We start from the raw sequence: 16961 nt of genomic DNA, 5'->3' as shown, positions 1-16961 counted from the left end.
AGGAACGTTATTGTCATACCGACAGAAGCAGAACACCATTCCCAGCAAAAATGAAAATACATCCGAAGAATTGCTTGATACTCTACTTTGGTTGATAGCGTTTAATGTTACTCACGATCAAGTGTGCACAGTACAGTTCACATTTGGCAAATTAGCCTCTGTTGCTCTCTCGTCCGTCATCATTTCAGGGGCGCAAGAGCTTACCTCTGGGCACAAGCGGGTCAAGACGCGACGCCCCGATCCTCTCGGAGCAGGGCTCGCCAGCACTCGAGTCAGACAAAAGGAAATTGTTCTGAGGCCCAATTTACATTGTTTGATGATTCTGTTTATTGCCGTCATTGTCACCAAGAAAAAAAAAACATTTAAAACAGCCGTTTTATTTCTTTTGTACAGTAAGAGAGTGTCTGCCACATCCAGAACACACGAGACAAGAACCTGAACAATGACACACCCCTACCCGGTCCACAAAAGAAAAGATGCGGGAACCCATTCAGAGTCAGGTCTGGACCGCGTCCAGAAACCGAGCCTAGATCGGACAGGACCGAGGGGGGAGGGGGGGGGAGCGGGTGTGGACCAGGAGCAGAAAGCGACAACTTGCGGGGAATGGAAGTAAAACAAGAAGGTGTAATGTGCTGCTTGCTTTTGGGCAACAATTTGGACTTTGCCCTTTCTTCTGGTGGTCCACACACTGACACAATGAAATCTTTTTTTTTTTCTGCTTTTCTTTTCTGCTCTTCCGGCGTCCGCTCGCTCGGCCGCCGCAAACGTATCACTGCTGCAATAGAAGACACACGAGCAGATCAACAACCGACACGACCGGAGCGACACACAGAGCAAACGTTCGGACCGCCCGATCCAAAAAGCATTTCACGACAGTGTGATGTTTGTCGAACATTTCAATCAATCGTTTCACGTTAACTGCCTAGAAAACAAAATGTCCGATTGCAGTGGAGGCAGCGTGACGGTCGCCACGGCGACCAGACGGGAGGGCAACCAGATGTTGGCGGTGGGAGAGAGTGGGCGCGGCTGTGTCACAGTAAGCCGAATCGACGGGGCGGGTCTCAAGTGTGTGCGAACGCCAAACGTGAACGCGGCGCTTCTTCCTAAAACTTGAGCAAGCTGGCCTTTAAATCGTCTTTATTGGTGCCAATTTGACAACTTGCGGCGTTGCCAGCGTGGGCCGACGCTCCGTTTGGACGGCCAATCCAAACGAGCTTGCGCGGACGCTGGAGGCATTTGCATGAGCCAATACGAGCATGTCTGACAACACTGGGAATTTCTTAGCCACGGATTTGTCTTCCGGGTGATGCCCGGCCAGCCGGCCGGACAAAATGCCCTGGTCTCAACCTGTAAAAAGGCTTCGTGGAATGTCAGCAGCACAAACGCATCCAAATGGGCCATTCCAATGTCCAAACGGGTGGGGACACGCTTTTGTTTTTGCTATTTTTGCAACAATTCAAGCGAGACGCTTCCGAATGTGGCGACGAGCCGTTGCGGCAACCGTTTGTTCCTCAAGCGTTCTGGTGAAAACAAAGCCATATAGTACAATATTTACATCCTAGCGACGACTCAAAAGCATTCCGACAGCTTCAGCATTCCGACGGACGCAATTTGGAGAGAAACCGCTCCGTCGGGTTAATATGATTGCTATTGTGGCTAACAATGGTGTGCGATGATGGAAAAGTTAAAGAGGAAGACAGAGAGAGAGAGAGAGAGAGAGAGAGAGAGAGAGAGAGACAGAGAGAGAGAGAGAGGGCGGGATAGAGAGGTTGGCGTCCGCAAAGCTGAGTCTGAGTTGGCGCCCAGAGCCAGCCAGAAAGCTGCGAGAGCCAGCCAGAAAGCTGCGAGAGCCAGCCAGAGGCTGCAAGAGCCCGCCGGCCCCCACGCAGCCTACACAGCGCCGCCCCCCCCCCCCCCTTCAGTCTTGAGTTTTTTCCCGGGAAATCACCTCCTCTCGCGGTTTGGCGCCCCCAAAGATGGCGGAGTTGGGGTTGGCCACCTGGTTGAGGGGCTCCGACACCGTCCGAGGCTTCAGCTGGAGGCGCGGCCTCTGGGCGCGCTCCTCTGAGGGGGAACAATAAGAACAACAAATCAATCTGGGTCAGGCGAGAAATCAGCCTCTTTCACATCCTTTTGGAAGGGGTTCATCATTTAGAGCCGTCGTTCAACTTCGAGTCCTAATCACGGATGAAAAAGTTGACGTGGCCGCGAGCCGTCTGCGGATCCCACGCACCGTCAGACGGTTCCCTGAAGTCCGTCATTCCTCCGCGAGGCGGCCCGTCTCTGAAGCGGCCCATGGCGCCACCGCCGCCTCCTCCCCGCCTGTCGCCACCACGTCCGCCTCCTCGAGACCGCCCTCCCGAGTAGTCGTCGTCTCTGAAACCTGAAAAGCAGACGGAGGGCACGCCACTGAGCACGGCGGCCAGGCCCACGGGAAAACGAGCAACTCCTTCGCCACACCCGTACGACGAGATTTTCCCAGAGGGCGGCCAGCCATTCTTTGGCAAACGAAAGCCTTTCCTAAACCACCACGACGGGCACGATAAAGGGCGGAGATTCAGCGTAAATGCTGTTGGTCCTTGAGCCGTTTGTCCACAGGATGGCACTCTAGCTCCACTCCCTGCAATACGCAACTCGTTGCCAATGACGAACGGGGCGGGACGGGACGGCTGCTCTGCTCCACCAATCGCGTAGCATGAATACGCAGACGAAGAGCGTGCGGCCGCGTGACTTTCTTTGTCCTGCCATCTGATCGGTCGCACCTCCACCGGGCTGATCCATGAAGTCGTCACGTCCTCCTCGGGGACCGCCTCCTCGGTGACCTCCTTGGCCTGCGGACGACACGGCCGTTTACGAGCCGACGCGGCACGAGCGCACACGGCGAGCGTACCTCGAGAGTCGTCTTTGGGGAAGCCAAAGCCGCTGCCGCCCCCTCGCCCTTGTCTTCGTCCCTCTGCGATGTCCACTCGAAGCGAGCCGGTTTCTAAAGACTGCGGGGCGGAAGGTGGCAAAGACGGTGAGTACACGGCGGCGGCGAGAGGACACGGAGGAAGGGAGTTAGGGAGGGCGGACGGTGGACTCACGGCGCCGTCGTACGCCAAGGCCTCCTTCAGAGACTCCAGATCGTCAAACTCCACATAACAGAAACCTGAACGGAGAGCAAATGCAAAGGTTCAAGTTGGGCTCGGCAACATGCGCGGCACTGCTGACTGGACGCAGGATTCCATATCATTTTTTTTGCAAGGAAAGGGCCACCTTTGAACTTGTCGGTCTCTTTGTCGCGCACCAGTCGCACGCTGCGTATGCTGAGGCCCTTGAACATGTTGTCCAGGTCTCCCTGGACCGTGTTTGGCGGCAGGTTGCCCACGTAGGCGGTGTAGGGCGGCTCTGAGGGAAGCTCCTTCATACGCCGACCTCCGGGGGGGCCGCCGCTGCGGGGCCTGAGGGGGCCGGGAAATCACACTAAGAACACGCTCGCCCAGGCCACAACGGGTGCCATGCGTGAAAACCCAGCCGCAGCGGAAACCAGTGATTCACGTCTCAATTTGGCTTTTGTCCGGAAAAGCAAAACGATAGACTTCACCTGAGGAGTAACTTTCTTATTTTGGGCCAGCCTGTTGCTTGTGAGACGCAAAGAAAGGCTTCTATGAAATCATCAACAATTGGTCTCCTCTAAGTCAGCACTGCACGCGTGCGTGCATTCTCAACGGTCTTAGCTGGACAAACTAAGGTTCGAGAAAAATGGGCTCAAATTTGCTATTTTGAATTAAAAGGAGCTGCTGCGTCTATCCCATTCAGGGCCGCCAAATCCCATTGCCACAAACACAACCAAGACAAGCGCCAACTGGAGGACCATTTTGGAAAATCGATATCTTCATAAATGGGACACTTCCAGTCCCTCCTAAAGTTGAATCATTTGTAGCCATCGGTATTTTGGAGAAATGGTGCTACAGTTTGCTTATCTAGAAAAGCTGTGCAGTATGTGAACCAATTTATGAAGCGTAGAGGGGACCTAGATTTGTTTCCCATCCTCCTTTTCACTGTGCCCACCTCAACATTTTCTTTGTTTTGTTTTGGACTCGTCATTTGTCATGCGGCCGGCCACTGAAAATGGATGGTGGGCCGCAGTTTGGGCACCTCTGTCTGAAGGAATTATTTCCGTGGGGGAAGTTGATTGGAAATACGTACCTCGAGGTACAAGCTTCGTGACTTCAATCGCAAATGAGGGCAGCAGCCTTGCAGGCAATGGAAAACTCGAACGGCTCCAATGTCTCATTACATGCGCACAATAATTCAAATCATTTGGAGAAACGCATCGACGTGCAGCTGCTAAGGCGTGCGTGCGTGCGTGCGTGGTTAGAGGCAGGCGCGGGGAAGCGAGCAGCCTCCGCCACACTGCGCGCAGGCCACGCGGGCCACCGCCGCCGTAGCTTCGTCGTAAATGTCGGCCGGCCGCTGGGCGCCAGACGCCTGGTTTGTTTGCGCCTTGCCCGTCCGTCAACATGTCAGCTCGTTAGCACGTTAGCTCGTCTGTCCAGCCAGTCAGATAGTAAGCAAGCAAGCAAGCAAGCCAGGCGAGCGAGCGAGCGCGGTGTTTCCCTGGCACCTGGCCCAGAGGGCCTGAACAGCACAAGACTCGGGACGGGAAGCGGCGTCGGAACCAACCGGTGGGACGCAGGCGGCGAGACTCGGGCCGACTCACCCTCTGTTGCCCCCGAAGCTGCTGTAGGCCCGGTCCCGATCATCGAAGTCGTAGTCCGCCATTACTGCTGCTGCGTGCGTGGGGAGGGGGGTGTTGGGCGGAGGCGGGGCCACAAGGAGGCCCTTGACGTCACTTCAGGAAAGCCTTTAGCTGTCCGCGGCGCGCCTGACCGCGAAAGCAACATTGGATTGAAAGCTAACTTCCTCGTTTGCTCTCAACCAAAAAGTTTACATCATTCTCTAAAGGGGCTCAAGAAAAAAAAAAAAGTTCTTTTTTTACATTGCTATGAAGTCATTCTTATGTATGACAAATAAACATAATAAATTTAAAAAAAGGCACCTGCATTCTAGAAAAGATTTAAAACAATTTCGATCAGATGTTTAATTTTTGCTGTTTGCTTTGTGTTTTTGTTTTCTATCTGCAATAAATATTAACACTATTACTTTGTACTGTTGTGAAAGATCATACTTGTGTTTTGTACAGGTTTGTGCTGTTGCTATGGGAATTGAAAGAAAAAAAAAAGCACCCAAGTACGACACGTTTGTTGAAAAAACTTTGGCAGAAAAATGGAGGAGAAGACAAGTAGATGTTGCAAATCATTGTGCAGAAAAGATGCCAATTGCCACTTTGTATACCTTTTCCCATCCATCCAAGTAATATACTAATTCTCAGGGCATTGACCCAAGCTTAGCAGAGCAGTCCAGTTGCGATTAATTGCGCTCACATTGTAAGGAGAACAAAGCAAACCTCGAGCCAAGTTTGTGGAAGGCATTACCTCACAGTTACGTAGGAAATGTTTGCTCTCCTCGTCTTTCTATCAGTCCCTTAGCAAAGTCGACGACACGCGAGAGGAACAAAATGGCACATCTATGAACGGAAAGGTGGCTTCGTGAGCCAGTGCCTCAATCACCTGACTGTAATGCAGTGGTTCTTAACCTTGTTGGAGGTACCGAACCCCAACAGTTTCATATGCGCATTCACCGAACCCCTCGTTAGTGAATTTTTTTTTTTTTTTTTTAATTCTAGACATAGATGTTTTTTACTGGTGCACAAAATGAGCCATGCATGAACATCACCTTGTTCAAAGAACAAAACCAACACAATGCATGAACTCACAACAAATTACATACTGGTAAATCAGAATTGACACAATAAATCAGGTATGTTCGGACCTCCTCAGTGGAGGCTCTGTCGAACCCCTGAGACCGACTCACCGAACCCCTAGGGTTCGATCGAACCCAGGTTAAGAACCACTGCTGTAATGTTTGGAGCGATGGATGGAGCAGCTCTGTGGCCTCTCATTCGGAGAAAAGTGACAGTAATGTGTGCGGTGAATATTTTCATCAGCAGCAGCACCAGCACCAGCACCACCACGCCAATTCCAATCCAAAGCACAATCTTTTATTTGTCAGTCCAACTCGGCCAAGTCGGCCGCGTCCGTCTCGATTCCAAGCCAATAAGTTAGAGAGGAGGTGGTGGCGGCGGCGGCCGAGCCATCTACCAGACCTCGCAGCGCCCGCCGCTGTTCATGGGGGTTCCCGCAGGGCACCGGAAATGGCGGACAAAGTCGGCCGAGTTGCTGAGCGTGCCGATGACGCGGTAGCGAGGCGGACTGTGCGGATCGGTCACCAAGCCCTCGTGAGCACTCTCGGGCGTCCGGACGGAGCACCACACCTGCAAAGGCGAGTCTGCGTGAAAGGCCCGCCGCTTCCCACCCTTCGCTCGTCTCCTTTCCTTTCCCACCTGCGCAAAACCCACGAAGAAGAGCTGCTCGTTGGTCAGGTTGAGCGCGGGGAGTCTCTTCTCCTCGCCGTTCTTGCTCACCCACATCTGATAGGCCTGAACACAGACAGCAGCGACAACGGCGTTGGCCGGGGGGGGGCTGGGAGCTCTCCGGGCCCATTTTTCTGCGTCCGACGGGAATGGCCCATTTTCACGCAGCAAAAGTAATGCATCGGCATTTGGAAGAGCCCAAACGACAGGAGAAGCTCGCTCTCCTGTTCAATTCAATTCAGAGGACGGCCAAAAGGCAAAGGAAACAAATCACCTCCCAGCGACGGAGCTTTGTGCTTTCGTTTCCGATCCCTGGCTGAGGAAATAAAATAGGTTTTGAAAAAAGAGGTTAAGATGGGAAAGTTGGGAAATATTCCAAATTGGAAACGTAGGCGGACTCTGCTGACCCACGTAGGCGGGCTCCGCTGCCGAAAAGCAGTGTGTGAAGGCTGGAGGCGCGTGCGTGGGAACTCACGTCGTATGCGGCCTTGAGGCCTCCATTGTCTGCGATGTTTTCTCCGAGCGTCTGCTTGCCGTTGACACGCTCCGAGTTGACGGCGTATCGGTTGTACTGCTCCACCATGCACTCGGTCCTCTGGCGGAAGGCGTCCACCGACGAGTTTTGCCACCACGGCTTGAGGTTGCCCTCCTTGTCGTACTCGCGCCCTGCGCACACGCGCGGTCGGCTCGGGTCAGCCACGCCGTTCGGCATCCGTCGTGTCGCCGCCGCCGCCGCCGCTCACCTTGGTCGTCGAAGGCGTGCGTCAGCTCGTGACCCATCACCACCCCGATGCGGCCAAAGTTCAGCGCCCTTTGGTACAAAGACACCGGGACTAGCAAAAGTTGCATTTGCGCCGCGGGGTAAAGGCGCGCATGGAGCACCACTGACTTGGGATGGTCACGGGCGTAGAAAGGAGCTTGGAGGATTCCGGCGGGGAAGACGATTCCGTTCTTGGTGGGCATGTAGTAGGCGTTGACCGTGGGCGGAGTCATGCTCCACCTGCAAAGACACACCCACCAGCGGCGCGAGGCCACGTTAAGGCGGCTGTGCAGTTGGCTAACTTATGAAGACGAGATGAGACTTGGCTCAGGCCGGGTGTGGTGAGGTGCGGTGCGGTGCAGTGAGGTGAGGTGCGCTGCGGTGCGGTGAGGTGAGGTGCGCTGCGGTGAGGTGCAGTGAGGTATCTTCTGACTGGTCTTTGTTGGGAGTTTTTCTCAGCTGGTCGGCCATGACTCTTGAAGAGAAGTTGTAGAAGTTCAACATGTTCTGGAAGAAACTTTCTTCGGACACGTCGTACTGCAATACAGGCACACAAAGAACTGGTTGATAGCCGTTTTCAACCTGAACAGGGCAGGGCAGGGCAGGGCAGGGCAGGGCAGGGCAGGGCGTAGAATGGCTGCCAAGTTAAAGTGCCGCTGCGGGGCACAATTCCCGCTGCTCTTTTTCTTTCTTCTCTCGTCCACTCCGTGCCATGCCCCACGTGAAGGAAAAACTCACCCCGTCGTAAACCTCGTCCAGTTCCTTGGCGTCCATGATGAATTCGGGGAAGCCGATCATGTCGTAGATGGAATCTGCCTAATGATACGTTGACATGACGCGCATCACCGCGCTGGCTCTGTCGGTGCGTGTGTGCGTGCGTGCCTGTGACCTTCTCTTTAGCGGCTTGCTTGGTGTGGCCGTCCATCCAGCTGAGGCGGTCCAAAGCTCGTTTAAACGCGGCTCGGATCTCGTCAATCATCTCCTCGGCCTGCCAAAAGCGCAAGGCGCAGTTAAAAAGCAAGGCAGGGCGGGGCGGAGCAGGCAGGGCAGGGCAGGGCAGGGCAAGGCAAGGCAAGGCAAGGCAAGGCAAGGCAAGGCAAGGCAAGGCAAGGCAAGGCAAGGCAAGGCAAGGCAAGGCAAGGCAAGGCAAGGCAAGGCAAGGCAGGGCCGGGCCAGGCCAGGCCAGGCCAGGCCAAGGCCAAGGCCAAGGCCAAGGCCAAGGCCAAGGCCAAGGCCAAGGCCAAGGCCAAGGCCAAGGCCAAGGCCAAGGCCAAGGCCAAGGCCAGGCCAGGCCAAGGCCAGGCCAAGGCCAGGCCAAGGCCAGGCCAGGCCAAGGCCAGGGCAGGGCAGGGCAGGACCTCCTTGCAATCCTTGTCAAGTAGTCATGGAAAAGCTCCAAACAAAAAGCCACCCATGATCTGACGCGGTTTTGGAATGCAACTTTGTACATCCTGTCCAAGGATGGAATTGAAAATGTGTTTTTTCCGGTTGAGATGCTCTGAGCCCGCTCTGGTCAATTGGCTTCCAACGCTGCGCAATACGCCCCGAATTCAGATCACGAGTGACTTTGTTCGTCTGACAAGAGCTAAAGCAGCGGGACTCACAATGTCTTTGCTGTGCTTGTCGAAAGTGGCCTTGACGAAGAGCGCCCCCAGCGCGAAGCCCAGCGTGTCGTCCGTGTTCCCGATGCAAGTCTGCCAGCGCGGCGTGCACGACTGCGTGGCACAAACGGAGCCAGTCATCCTCAAAGTGCTAGTAAGCCTGCTTCAAAAGTACACCTGAGCGAGTGAAAGGCGGCCAAGTCGCCAAGTTCAGGTGCGGAGGCTCTGCTCAGCTAGCTAATTAGTGTGTGTGTGTGCGCGCGCGCGGCAGACAGAGTACCTTCTTGGTGCCGTAGAGACTTTCCAGTAGTTTATCCTGAGCGTTCTCAAAACGTTGATCCAGACTGGACACGCTCTTCTGAACCAACGTCCACATCATGTAGTTGTTCAACAAACTACACACAGACAAAGTGGAGCGTTAACGTGCTTGAGGTCAAGGGTCGACCATGGCAGCGCCTCACCTGCGCTCCGTCCTGTTGATGAGCTGGGAGACTTGTTGCAGGTATTCTCGCGCGTAGACCACCACGGGCTCGCTGTCGTTGAGTTCCAGCGGCGACAAACACGACGACAGCAAGTCCAGCCAGTCCACGGCCGGAGCCAGCGTCTGCGCGCACGCACACACATACACACGCACACGTGATTTGGACCATCCTCGCTCACCCTTGGGTTTGCTCTCTCACATCGGTGTCATCACATTCCCCCCCCCCCCCCCCGGGAAGGGGGCTGCTATCAAATGCACGTAGCAACGGTTGCCGCAGCGACACCTTGGTGAGCAGCATCTGAGCGTCGTCAGCCGCCGGTCGGAGGAGAAGCTAGCCTCGACGCCGAGAGCACCGTTCGTCCGAGCCGCAAACAAAAGGAACGAGGCCCCCGACGGCTCCAAAGCAAAGCTGGACTGCTCAGAGAAGGCCCATCTCATCTGAGTTTGCTCCCAAACACGTGGCCGAGCCCGTGGCCGAGCCCGTGGTGCAAAAGTCCAAACGGGCTCCTACGGCTCGCTTCGAGGGCATTTCCTCTTTTCCGCTCGGCCTCCTCACCTGAAGCTCGGCGATGGTGACCTTGTGGTAGATCTTCTCCTCGTCTCGCCGCTGGTCCTGCGGCACGGTGATGTTGGCCAGCTGCGTCTCCAAATCCACAATCTGCCGCATCTGCTCCAGCGCCGACGCCGGCGAGCCCCCCAGCAGGGTGCCCAACTCCACCATGTAGTCCAAGTACGCCTGCAGCACCTGCCCACAGCCATGGCGGGCGGGCGCTCACTACAGCGGCCAAAAATCTGGGCCCCACCTGGCTCACCTTGCCGTTGGCCGTCTTGTTGAGATAGTAGTCCCGAGACGGCAGGAAGAGCCCCGATTGGTCCACCTGCGGGTGAGGAACCAAAGCCGGTGTGACACGTCTTCTCGTGGTCCACGCCGCCAGCTCTTTCTTACCAGGATGACGTTGCTGTTGGAGTTCTTGGGGTCGGTGCTGACGGCCACACTGAAGAAGGGCTGCGCCCGGTACGGCCCCGACACCACCTTCAGCACTTCCATGAAGTTGTCCTTGTCCCACGCGCCCGTCAGGTTCCAGCCCCCCACCTGCGCGCACGTCGGTTGAAGGGGGCCGTGCGCGCGCTGGCGGCCGCGCACGCGCTGGCGGCCGCGCACGCGCTGGCGGCCATCCATGCGCCTACCCTGGCGATGAGGTCGACAAGCGGCTGGGCGCCCAACTCCTGGATCTTCTGCGTGTTGAGGCAAGACAGGTAGTAGGACTGCGTCTTCTTCTCGGCCTCGCTGCTGCCGTTGAAGGTGCCGTTCTCTGAGAGCCAAAGCAGCCGTCAAGAAGACATTTCAAGTGGGGAAGCCTTGTGTTTTGCTTGCTCACCCAGCAGGTGTTTGAGGAGGGCCTGGTTCTGCTCCCAGATGCTGTTGAAGGTTGACCAGCGCGAACGGCCGTCTGGAAGCGGATTCTTGCGCATCCAGCCACCGCAGGCAAACTGGTAGAAGTCGTGGCAGGGGTCGGCGCCGCGGTCCATGGCCTCCGCCATCTGGCCGGCCACCTTCACGCACGCCTCCGTCAGACACAGGTCGCTGACGCCAACTGGATGATCAGAGGGAAGGTCCACGTCGTGAAAAAGACCGGTCCGACCTTCCTTAAGTATGCGCTTTATCCCCCCGACCGAGAAGGACAAAATGCAGGCTGTCTTGAGGGTTTATTAGTATGCAATTAAATAGGTTCCTCCACTTGCCGGGTCACTCACCTGACCCGAAGGCCAGTCCGAGGACCAGCAGGCAAGCCGCGAGAGCCAGCAGACTGAGAAGAAGCATGCTACCCAGCAGAAGCTCCATCCTAGTTCTTGTGCCCAGGAGCTCTGTGCTGGTTTTGGTGAAGCCCACCTGAGGGAGGGGGACACGCAAAAAAGGCATCAATCAGGTAGCTGTGCGGCGCCGTGGCGTTCGCTGAGCCACCGAGCCACCTCCAGTCTGTCGGGAGAGGAGACCTCGGCCGCCGCGTCCGACGCTTCGTCCTCTTCCAGCGTGGCTCGCTTGTAGCTGGACATCTGCGCCGCAGAAAGACAAAAGAAAGATTGAAGGTCGCTGTACCCACGGCGGCCGGCTGCTCGTTTTGGCCACAGGAACACCATTTCAAAGGTGTCTTTTTTGTTGGGACGCGTCACGTCGTACCACGTGGCGTGCGATTCAAAATTGTTTTCATGATGCCGCCTGAACACTTGAAAAGCAGCTATACAAATAAATCATCAAATGCGCACAATAGATGAACGTGCATGCGATGCTGTGCAAATAGCTATATATTTGCATCTGCTGCTGCTGCTGCTGCTGCTGCTGATGATGATGATGATGATAAAGTTAAAAGTTAAAGTCCCAATGATCGTCACACACACATCTGGGTGTGGTGAAATTTGTCCTCTGCATTGAACCCATCCCCATGTGATTTTGAGCCATCCCCTGGGGGAGAGGGGAGCAGTGAGCAGCAGAGGTGGCGCCGCGCTCGGGAATCATTTGGTGATTTGATGATGATGATGACAATGCCAGCGCTGCTCTCTTGTTTTGTTTTCTGGGAAGTTGGGTGGGCATCTTAAGACAGGAAGCTGGAGAGCTGCAGACAGGAAACTCAAAGGCCTGACCCCAAACACACACACACATCTCACTAATCAAACACACATGCCTGACTAAACAAATAATGCTAATAAACTGTCAACTAAATTAAGATGACTGACAGCTTCAGGGTGTGCCCCTCCCATCACTCTCTCTCTCTCTCTCTCACGCACACTAAACACAGTAAGCTAATAAACTGGCAGTTAAATTAAGATGATTGACCGCTGCAGGGCGTGCCCCCTCCCCCATACACACTCAAACACACATTTATTTCCTGTCCTCAAGCAGTTCAGAATCTTGGTGTGGACCCCAAGTCAACCCCCCAAAAACAAACACACGTTAGCCTGCTAGCACGCCTGGCAAAGTCAACTGTTGGTGGCATGGAAAAAAAAAGAAAAACCCTGTTAGGGGCATGACGTCATCCCAGACCTCACAAGTCGAGCCCGGAGCGCTCGTTGCTATGGTGAGGGCTCGGTGACGTCACATCTCGAAGCCTTTCTGCACTTGTTTCGCAGGCGCCTTGCATGACGTCACGCGTTGGCGTGATGATTGACAGCTTGTCTACCAGCGAGCGTGAGTGTGTGCGCGAGGGCGCGCGTATACTCACAGTGTTGCGGAGGTCCTGCAGCGCGACGCTCATCGTGGAGCCGAGCCGGCCGAACACAGAGCGCTACCGTCGGGTGCACATCTTCCGCCTGCGCGTGTGCGTCCGTGCGTGCGTGCGTGCCTGCCTGCCTGCCTACGTCCGTCGGTGCTTTTCTTCCTCCTGCTCCTCCTCCTCCTCCTCCTCCTCCTCGTCGTCGTCCTCTTCTTCTTGTCGCTCTTCTTCTGCTCTTGTGTTGTGCTTCTCGTCTTTTGTGTGGCGACTCCGAGCAGCAGCCCCGCCCGCCTCACGCGAGCCAGCCTCCTCTTCCTCTGGTAAACAAACACACCCCGGACGGACGGACGGACGGCCGGGCGACACGCTGGCTGACGTCATCGAATACGTCATTCACAAGCACCACACGCACGGACGCCCATGGCATTGAAGCAGTCGGATTGCATGAGTTCTGCATGCCAAGTCTTGCCACGAGCCAGCCGATTTGGGCCAAGAGGTGGGAGACACCCTGGTCCGGTCGCTGGCATATGTCATGAACGTGAGCCCCTATTTTTTCAGAAGATTCTTTGCTTCACTTAGTCCTCAGTCCTATTTTTCAACAGCTTTGATGCGATGTACAAGCCCCGACCGCCCCCCATGGGTAACCCCTTGCCACTGCCTCTCTGGCCACCCCGCCCGCACCTTGTGGAAAATGGCAAAGAAGGAAGGAAGGAAGGAAGGAAGGAAGGAAGGAAGGAAGGAAGGAAGGAAGGAAGGAAGGAAGGAAGGAAGGAAGGAAGGTTTGGCACCCAAAACCTCTTGACTGAGAAGCACGTGTTGTGATGTGGCGTGATGACTTGAAAATGGCGTGCGCGAGACAACGCCATTTCCTGAAACTCCAGCTCACACGCGCACGCACATGCTCTTTTGGCGAGAGGTCAAGCGGCCCGGCGGTGGCTCAACGAGAGGGCCGCCCGTGTTCAAAGCTTGTTGCCGTGGAGACGCTATCGAGAGGCTGCAGCCTTTACGCTCATGTGACCTCTGCGTTCCTTCTTCTTCATCCCTCTCTCGCTCCCTCCATCGGTGCCCTAAGCCTCGGTGTTTTTGTGTTTAAAGCGCGTGCGTATTGAGCTCCGGGCATTCCCGCAGAGTCGATTGGCCGCGGCTCGCTAAGGGGGCAGAGCATCTGTGAAGAAGACAAGAAGAAGCCCAAATGTCCTCCAAATGTTTTTATTGCAAGTTGGCGGGAAAAAGGAGAAAAGGCCGACTCAGCAGGATGTGAATGTTTTCCAGAAGAAGTTCTTGCATCCCGCTTTGCGCTCGCGAGGGCCCAGCGGCACAGGAAGGTCGTGTTCACCGCCGCCGACGCGGCCGACGGGCGGCGGCTCCTCGGCACCCCCGACGTCGTTCCGCCGCTCGTCCGCCTCCGTCGCCTCGTTGGCCATCTGGAGGAGGTCCCAGAGGACGGCCTCCGCCAGGGACGGACCCGGCCAGTCCTGAAACGCAACGTCATCATTGTCATTATCATCGGCGTCGTCATTGTCATCACGGTCATCATTGTCGTCATCCGCACTTGGTCAGCGTCATCTTCATCACGATCGGCATCCTCGTCCACATTGTCGTCACCCTCAGTGTGTCATCAATCGACATGGCAGGGGATTGCATGTGCATTGTGTGTGACCTTTTTATTTTGACCCCCCACCCACACACACACACATGCAGACTCACAAGCACGCTCACAAAATGTGTTGTCAGGCTGAGGTTGAGAAGTTATCAAGAAGGCTTCCTGAAAAGTAAGTGTGTGTGCGTGCCTGCGTGCGTACCTGTTTGTAGGAGCCGAGCGTTGCGCCGCGTCTGGCGTTGTTGCGCGTGAGCGTGTCTGAGGAGACGCACACGACGAGCAGGAGCACTGGGAGGCACCACGAGGTGGACCAACACATCTTCATCCTCACTCTGTTTTTTTGTCTTTGTGTGTGTGCGTGTGTGTGTGGATGTGTGTATGCGTGGCAGAGTGAGTGTGTGGGGCTCCACCTTGCCACAGCCACTCTTATAGGGTCATGCTGACGTCACGGCGACACACACACACACACATATATTGATGATGATGATGATGATGATGATGCTTCCACCCCCCACAAACAATTTAGTTAAATGAGCCATCTTCATGCACTTTGTCTTCTTTCCCACCAGGATGCTCACGTACACACACACACACACACACACACACACACACACACACACACACACATACACACACACACGCACGCACGCACTCACAAAAACTACACAGGTTCTCATGCACACACACGATGACAATTGCACACACACGCGCGTGCGCGCGCACACGCACACACACACAGACATGTGCGCGCATCAGGGATTTGGGCTTTTTCGTTTTCGTTTGTTTTGTTTTCTGGATTGAGCATTTGTCAAGTCAAAGGGATGAAGACGGGCGGTCACAAGGAGTGTTCTTTTGCTTTGTTTTGACGCCATTTGCTTTGGGGAAGCGGCAAATCTCCGACAGAGAAGTCTGGCTTCTCGGAGTTGCTGCGTTGGCCGGCTCAGGCTTTTGCTGGGGGGGGGGTTGGTCGTTGCGCGCGCACGCGCGCGCGCCGGGCCACCCACCCGCCCGCCGCGTTTTTGCGCCGCGTGATTAGTTTGGGCCGATGCACACATTCACCTCCAGCGAGGCGTTTGATTGGTCGCCGCGTGATGCTTGCGCCATTAGCAGGACGGGTACGTGAGCTGGCGACGGCCAATCAGCTTGTAGAGAAGCTGCCTGCGGTGACACTTTCCAAATTCAAAGTGCGTGGGCCAGGCTAATGCTAACGATAAGGTCAACAGAGGCCCGGTGCCAAAGCATTTTGGGTTCCAAAAATCATTTTGAGCCGGAGCCGGTCAGCCCTGTTGCTTTCGGTCCTCGCCGCTCACCTGCAGACATTACGGACGATTACGGAATCGGGCCTTGCCAACGAGAAAGGTTGTTCTGACGCAGTCGTTGACAAAGCAAAGCGCTGAGCCTGAACACGTTTCCCACACACACCCACACACGTCAACTTTTGCGCACTTTGATGTCTATTAAGCCTCATTAGAAAAGCACACACGCTGACGTGTCAACATTTGTGCTTCCACCAAAGATTAATTAGGAAAAACACACACACACGCACGCACGCACGCACGCGCACACACACCTGTAAAAGCAGAAAGAGCAAGGCACACACACACACACGCACACACACACACACACGCACATACTGTTGTTGCGATTGGTCTCTTTATTCAGGTTAGGACAGAAGATGGAAGGCCAAGCCAAGGCAAGGCAAGGCAGGGCAAGGCAAGGTAAGGTGGGCGGCTAACAGGAAGTGAAGCCCTTCCAGTAGAAGTTCTTGCATCCGGCCTTGCGCTCGCGGGGGGGCAGGTTGTTGGCGGGCTCCACCGAGCGCTCGGCCGGCATCCTGGCCGAGAAGAGATCGGGCGTCCGCCGGCTTTCGGCCCGGGGGGGTGAAATCCTCTCCAGCAGCTCCTCGGCCACTCGCTCGCTCCACTCCTGAAATGCCAGCCGCCCGGGTTAGGCCTAAGCTCGCGATCCGGCAAAGCTCCGAAGAGCGAAAGCCTGTGAGCCGCCTTTGGGAAGTGCTTTTGATGCGGCGGTACCTGCGGCAGGTCGCCGGCGCCGTGAGCTGCTTGTTGCGCCATCCGGTGGCGACGCAGCTCCAGTTCCAGCTCCAGCTGCAGCTCCCGATCAGCGTCGCCGTCCGGCCGCGCCTCGGGCTGAGACGAAGCGGCCGGGCCGCACGCCAGCAAGCACATGACGAACGCCAGCAGGGATCGCTCGCGTGGGCGCATGACTGCAAACACAACAAACAGGAGTCAGTGATGAGACGAGACGAGACGAGACGAAGAAAAGAAAAGAAGAGCATCACGGAGGAGACAGGAAGGTACAAAGACAGGTCGGGTCGGATCGGGCGTACTTTCTCCTTTGGCTCGGGTCTGCGGTTGTGGTTCTCGCTTCCGGCGGTGCCCGTGCTCTGCTTTGCGGTTCGGGGTCCAGACGCGGGCCTTTTGAAGGCTGCCGCCCCGCCCCCTGGCACCTTCTTTGGACAGGCGAGCGCGCGGAGATGCAGGAATGTTGCGGGCTGAAATCCATTAGCGCTGATTGGCCCTGAAAGGCTGGGTGGCCATAAAACCATCCAAAGTAAACACTGGCAATTAAGCGCACTTCATTAGCACGTTTCCATTAGGGAAGATTTTTGCCACCTGCTTCAAACGTGAAGACACCACCTCCGCACTTCCGAGCACAGCTACTTGCTGAACTCGGACGCATCTAGGCCCGTCCATCCGTCCGATCGCGGGCCGGAGCCTACGCCCTGAACCGCTGGGTCGCCAGCCATTGGCCGGGCCAGGCGCGCGTTGTCACGTTGTCCATCCGCTCAAATTGATTTCAATGAAAAGGCTT

At 55.8% G+C, this 16961-nt stretch overlaps 4 protein-coding genes across 11 annotated transcripts; all 4 read right to left on the bottom strand.

Moving 5' to 3' along the window:
• Nucleotides 1–303: 303 nt before the first annotated feature.
• On the bottom strand, nucleotides 304–4856 carry eif4h (eukaryotic translation initiation factor 4h). Of its 2 annotated transcripts, XM_088380545.1 has the most exons (8): nucleotides 4703–4856; nucleotides 3256–3440; nucleotides 3084–3148; nucleotides 2891–2990; nucleotides 2763–2831; nucleotides 2234–2383; nucleotides 1949–2064; nucleotides 304–775 (listed from the first exon to the last, which is right to left on the bottom strand). In XM_088380545.1, exons 1-8 carry the CDS (start codon nucleotides 4762–4764, stop codon nucleotides 770–772), a joined length of 753 nt encoding a protein of 250 aa, XP_088236671.1. In that variant the 5' UTR covers nucleotides 4765–4856; the 3' UTR covers nucleotides 304–769. The 2 variants fall into 2 exon arrangements, with proteins under 2 accessions (XP_088236671.1, XP_088236670.1); XM_088380544.1 differs by lacking the exon at nucleotides 304–775 and having other exon boundaries at nucleotides 1649–2064.
• A 1225-nt stretch (nucleotides 4857–6081) lies between these two features.
• Nucleotides 6082–12859, bottom strand: ece2b (endothelin converting enzyme 2b). 7 transcript variants are annotated; one of them, XM_088380518.1, is made up of 19 exons: nucleotides 12536–12855; nucleotides 11289–11372; nucleotides 11073–11208; nucleotides 10697–10912; nucleotides 10506–10630; nucleotides 10264–10410; nucleotides 10130–10195; nucleotides 9874–10062; nucleotides 9298–9440; nucleotides 9117–9231; nucleotides 8840–8950; nucleotides 8125–8223; nucleotides 7974–8051; nucleotides 7669–7772; nucleotides 7365–7475; nucleotides 7219–7286; nucleotides 6951–7141; nucleotides 6446–6541; nucleotides 6082–6376 (listed from the first exon to the last, which is right to left on the bottom strand). In XM_088380518.1, exons 1-19 carry the CDS (start codon nucleotides 12566–12568, stop codon nucleotides 6200–6202), a joined length of 2289 nt encoding a protein of 762 aa, XP_088236644.1. In that variant the 5' UTR covers nucleotides 12569–12855; the 3' UTR covers nucleotides 6082–6199. The 7 variants fall into 7 exon arrangements, with proteins under 7 accessions (XP_088236644.1, XP_088236641.1, XP_088236640.1 ...); XM_088380515.1 differs by having other exon boundaries at nucleotides 7219–7475; nucleotides 11313–11372; nucleotides 12536–12859; XM_088380514.1 differs by having other exon boundaries at nucleotides 7219–7475; nucleotides 12536–12858.
• Nucleotides 12860–13719: 860 nt separating this feature from the next.
• Nucleotides 13720–14530, bottom strand: LOC148395882 (somatostatin-2-like). The gene is made up of 2 exons (XM_088381068.1): nucleotides 14329–14530; nucleotides 13720–14001 (listed from the first exon to the last, which is right to left on the bottom strand). The coding sequence occupies exons 1-2, from the start codon at nucleotides 14449–14451 to the stop codon at nucleotides 13774–13776; spliced, it is 351 nt and encodes a 116-aa protein (XP_088237194.1). The 5' UTR covers nucleotides 14452–14530; the 3' UTR covers nucleotides 13720–13773.
• Nucleotides 14531–15760: 1230 nt separating this feature from the next.
• On the bottom strand, nucleotides 15761–16688 carry LOC148395881 (somatostatin-2-like). Its single transcript, XM_088381322.1, has 3 exons — nucleotides 16477–16688; nucleotides 16160–16353; nucleotides 15761–16052 (listed from the first exon to the last, which is right to left on the bottom strand). The coding sequence occupies exons 2-3, from the start codon at nucleotides 16349–16351 to the stop codon at nucleotides 15858–15860; spliced, it is 387 nt and encodes a 128-aa protein (XP_088237448.1). The 5' UTR covers nucleotides 16352–16353; nucleotides 16477–16688; the 3' UTR covers nucleotides 15761–15857.
• Nucleotides 16689–16961: the final 273 nt, after the last annotated feature.

This window comes from Syngnathus floridae, chromosome 7, assembly GCF_059516105.1.
Source record: "Syngnathus floridae isolate MCC-2025c chromosome 7, RoL_Sflo_1.0, whole genome shotgun sequence".
NCBI classification, from domain to species: Eukaryota; Metazoa; Chordata; class Actinopteri; order Syngnathiformes; family Syngnathidae; genus Syngnathus; species Syngnathus floridae.
Note: the sequence above shows the minus strand (reverse complement) of the source record. Positions and strands in the feature narration are given on the sequence as shown.

Excerpts from the sequence above, each read along its gene's own strand:
- ece2b (XM_088380514.1), bottom strand. The coding sequence starts at position 12,568 with ATGAGCGTCGCGCTGCAGGACCTCCGCAACACT. Across the intron at positions 11,373-12,535 it reads TGCAGGACCTCCGCAACACT|ATGTCCAGCTACAAGCGAGC; the intron begins GTGAGTATACGC and ends TCTGCGGCGCAG. Across the intron at positions 10,411-10,505 it reads TTGTCGACCTCATCGCCAGG|GTGGGGGGCTGGAACCTGAC; the intron begins GTAGGCGCATGG and ends ACGTGCGCGCAG.
- eif4h (XM_088380544.1), bottom strand. The coding sequence starts at position 4,764 with ATGGCGGACTACGACTTCGATGATCGGGACCGGGCCTACAGCAGCTTC. Across the intron at positions 3,149-3,255 it reads AGAGACCGACAAGTTCAAAG|GTTTCTGTTATGTGGAGTTT; the intron begins GTGGCCCTTTCC and ends CTCTCCGTTCAG. Across the intron at positions 2,832-2,890 it reads CCCCAAAGACGACTCTCGAG|GCCAAGGAGGTCACCGAGGA; the intron begins GTACGCTCGCCG and ends TGTCGTCCGCAG.
- LOC148395882 (XM_088381068.1), bottom strand. The coding sequence starts at position 14,451 with ATGAAGATGTGTTGGTCCACCTCGTGGTGCCTCCCAGTGCTCCTGCTC. Across the intron at positions 14,002-14,328 it reads CGCTCGGCTCCTACAAACAG|GACTGGCCGGGTCCGTCCCT; the intron begins GTACGCACGCAG and ends GTTGCGTTTCAG.
- LOC148395881 (XM_088381322.1), bottom strand. The coding sequence starts at position 16,351 with ATGCGCCCACGCGAGCGATCCCTGCTGGCGTTCGTCATGTGCTTGCTG. Across the intron at positions 16,053-16,159 it reads GCGCCGGCGACCTGCCGCAG|GAGTGGAGCGAGCGAGTGGC; the intron begins GTACCGCCGCAT and ends CTGGCATTTCAG.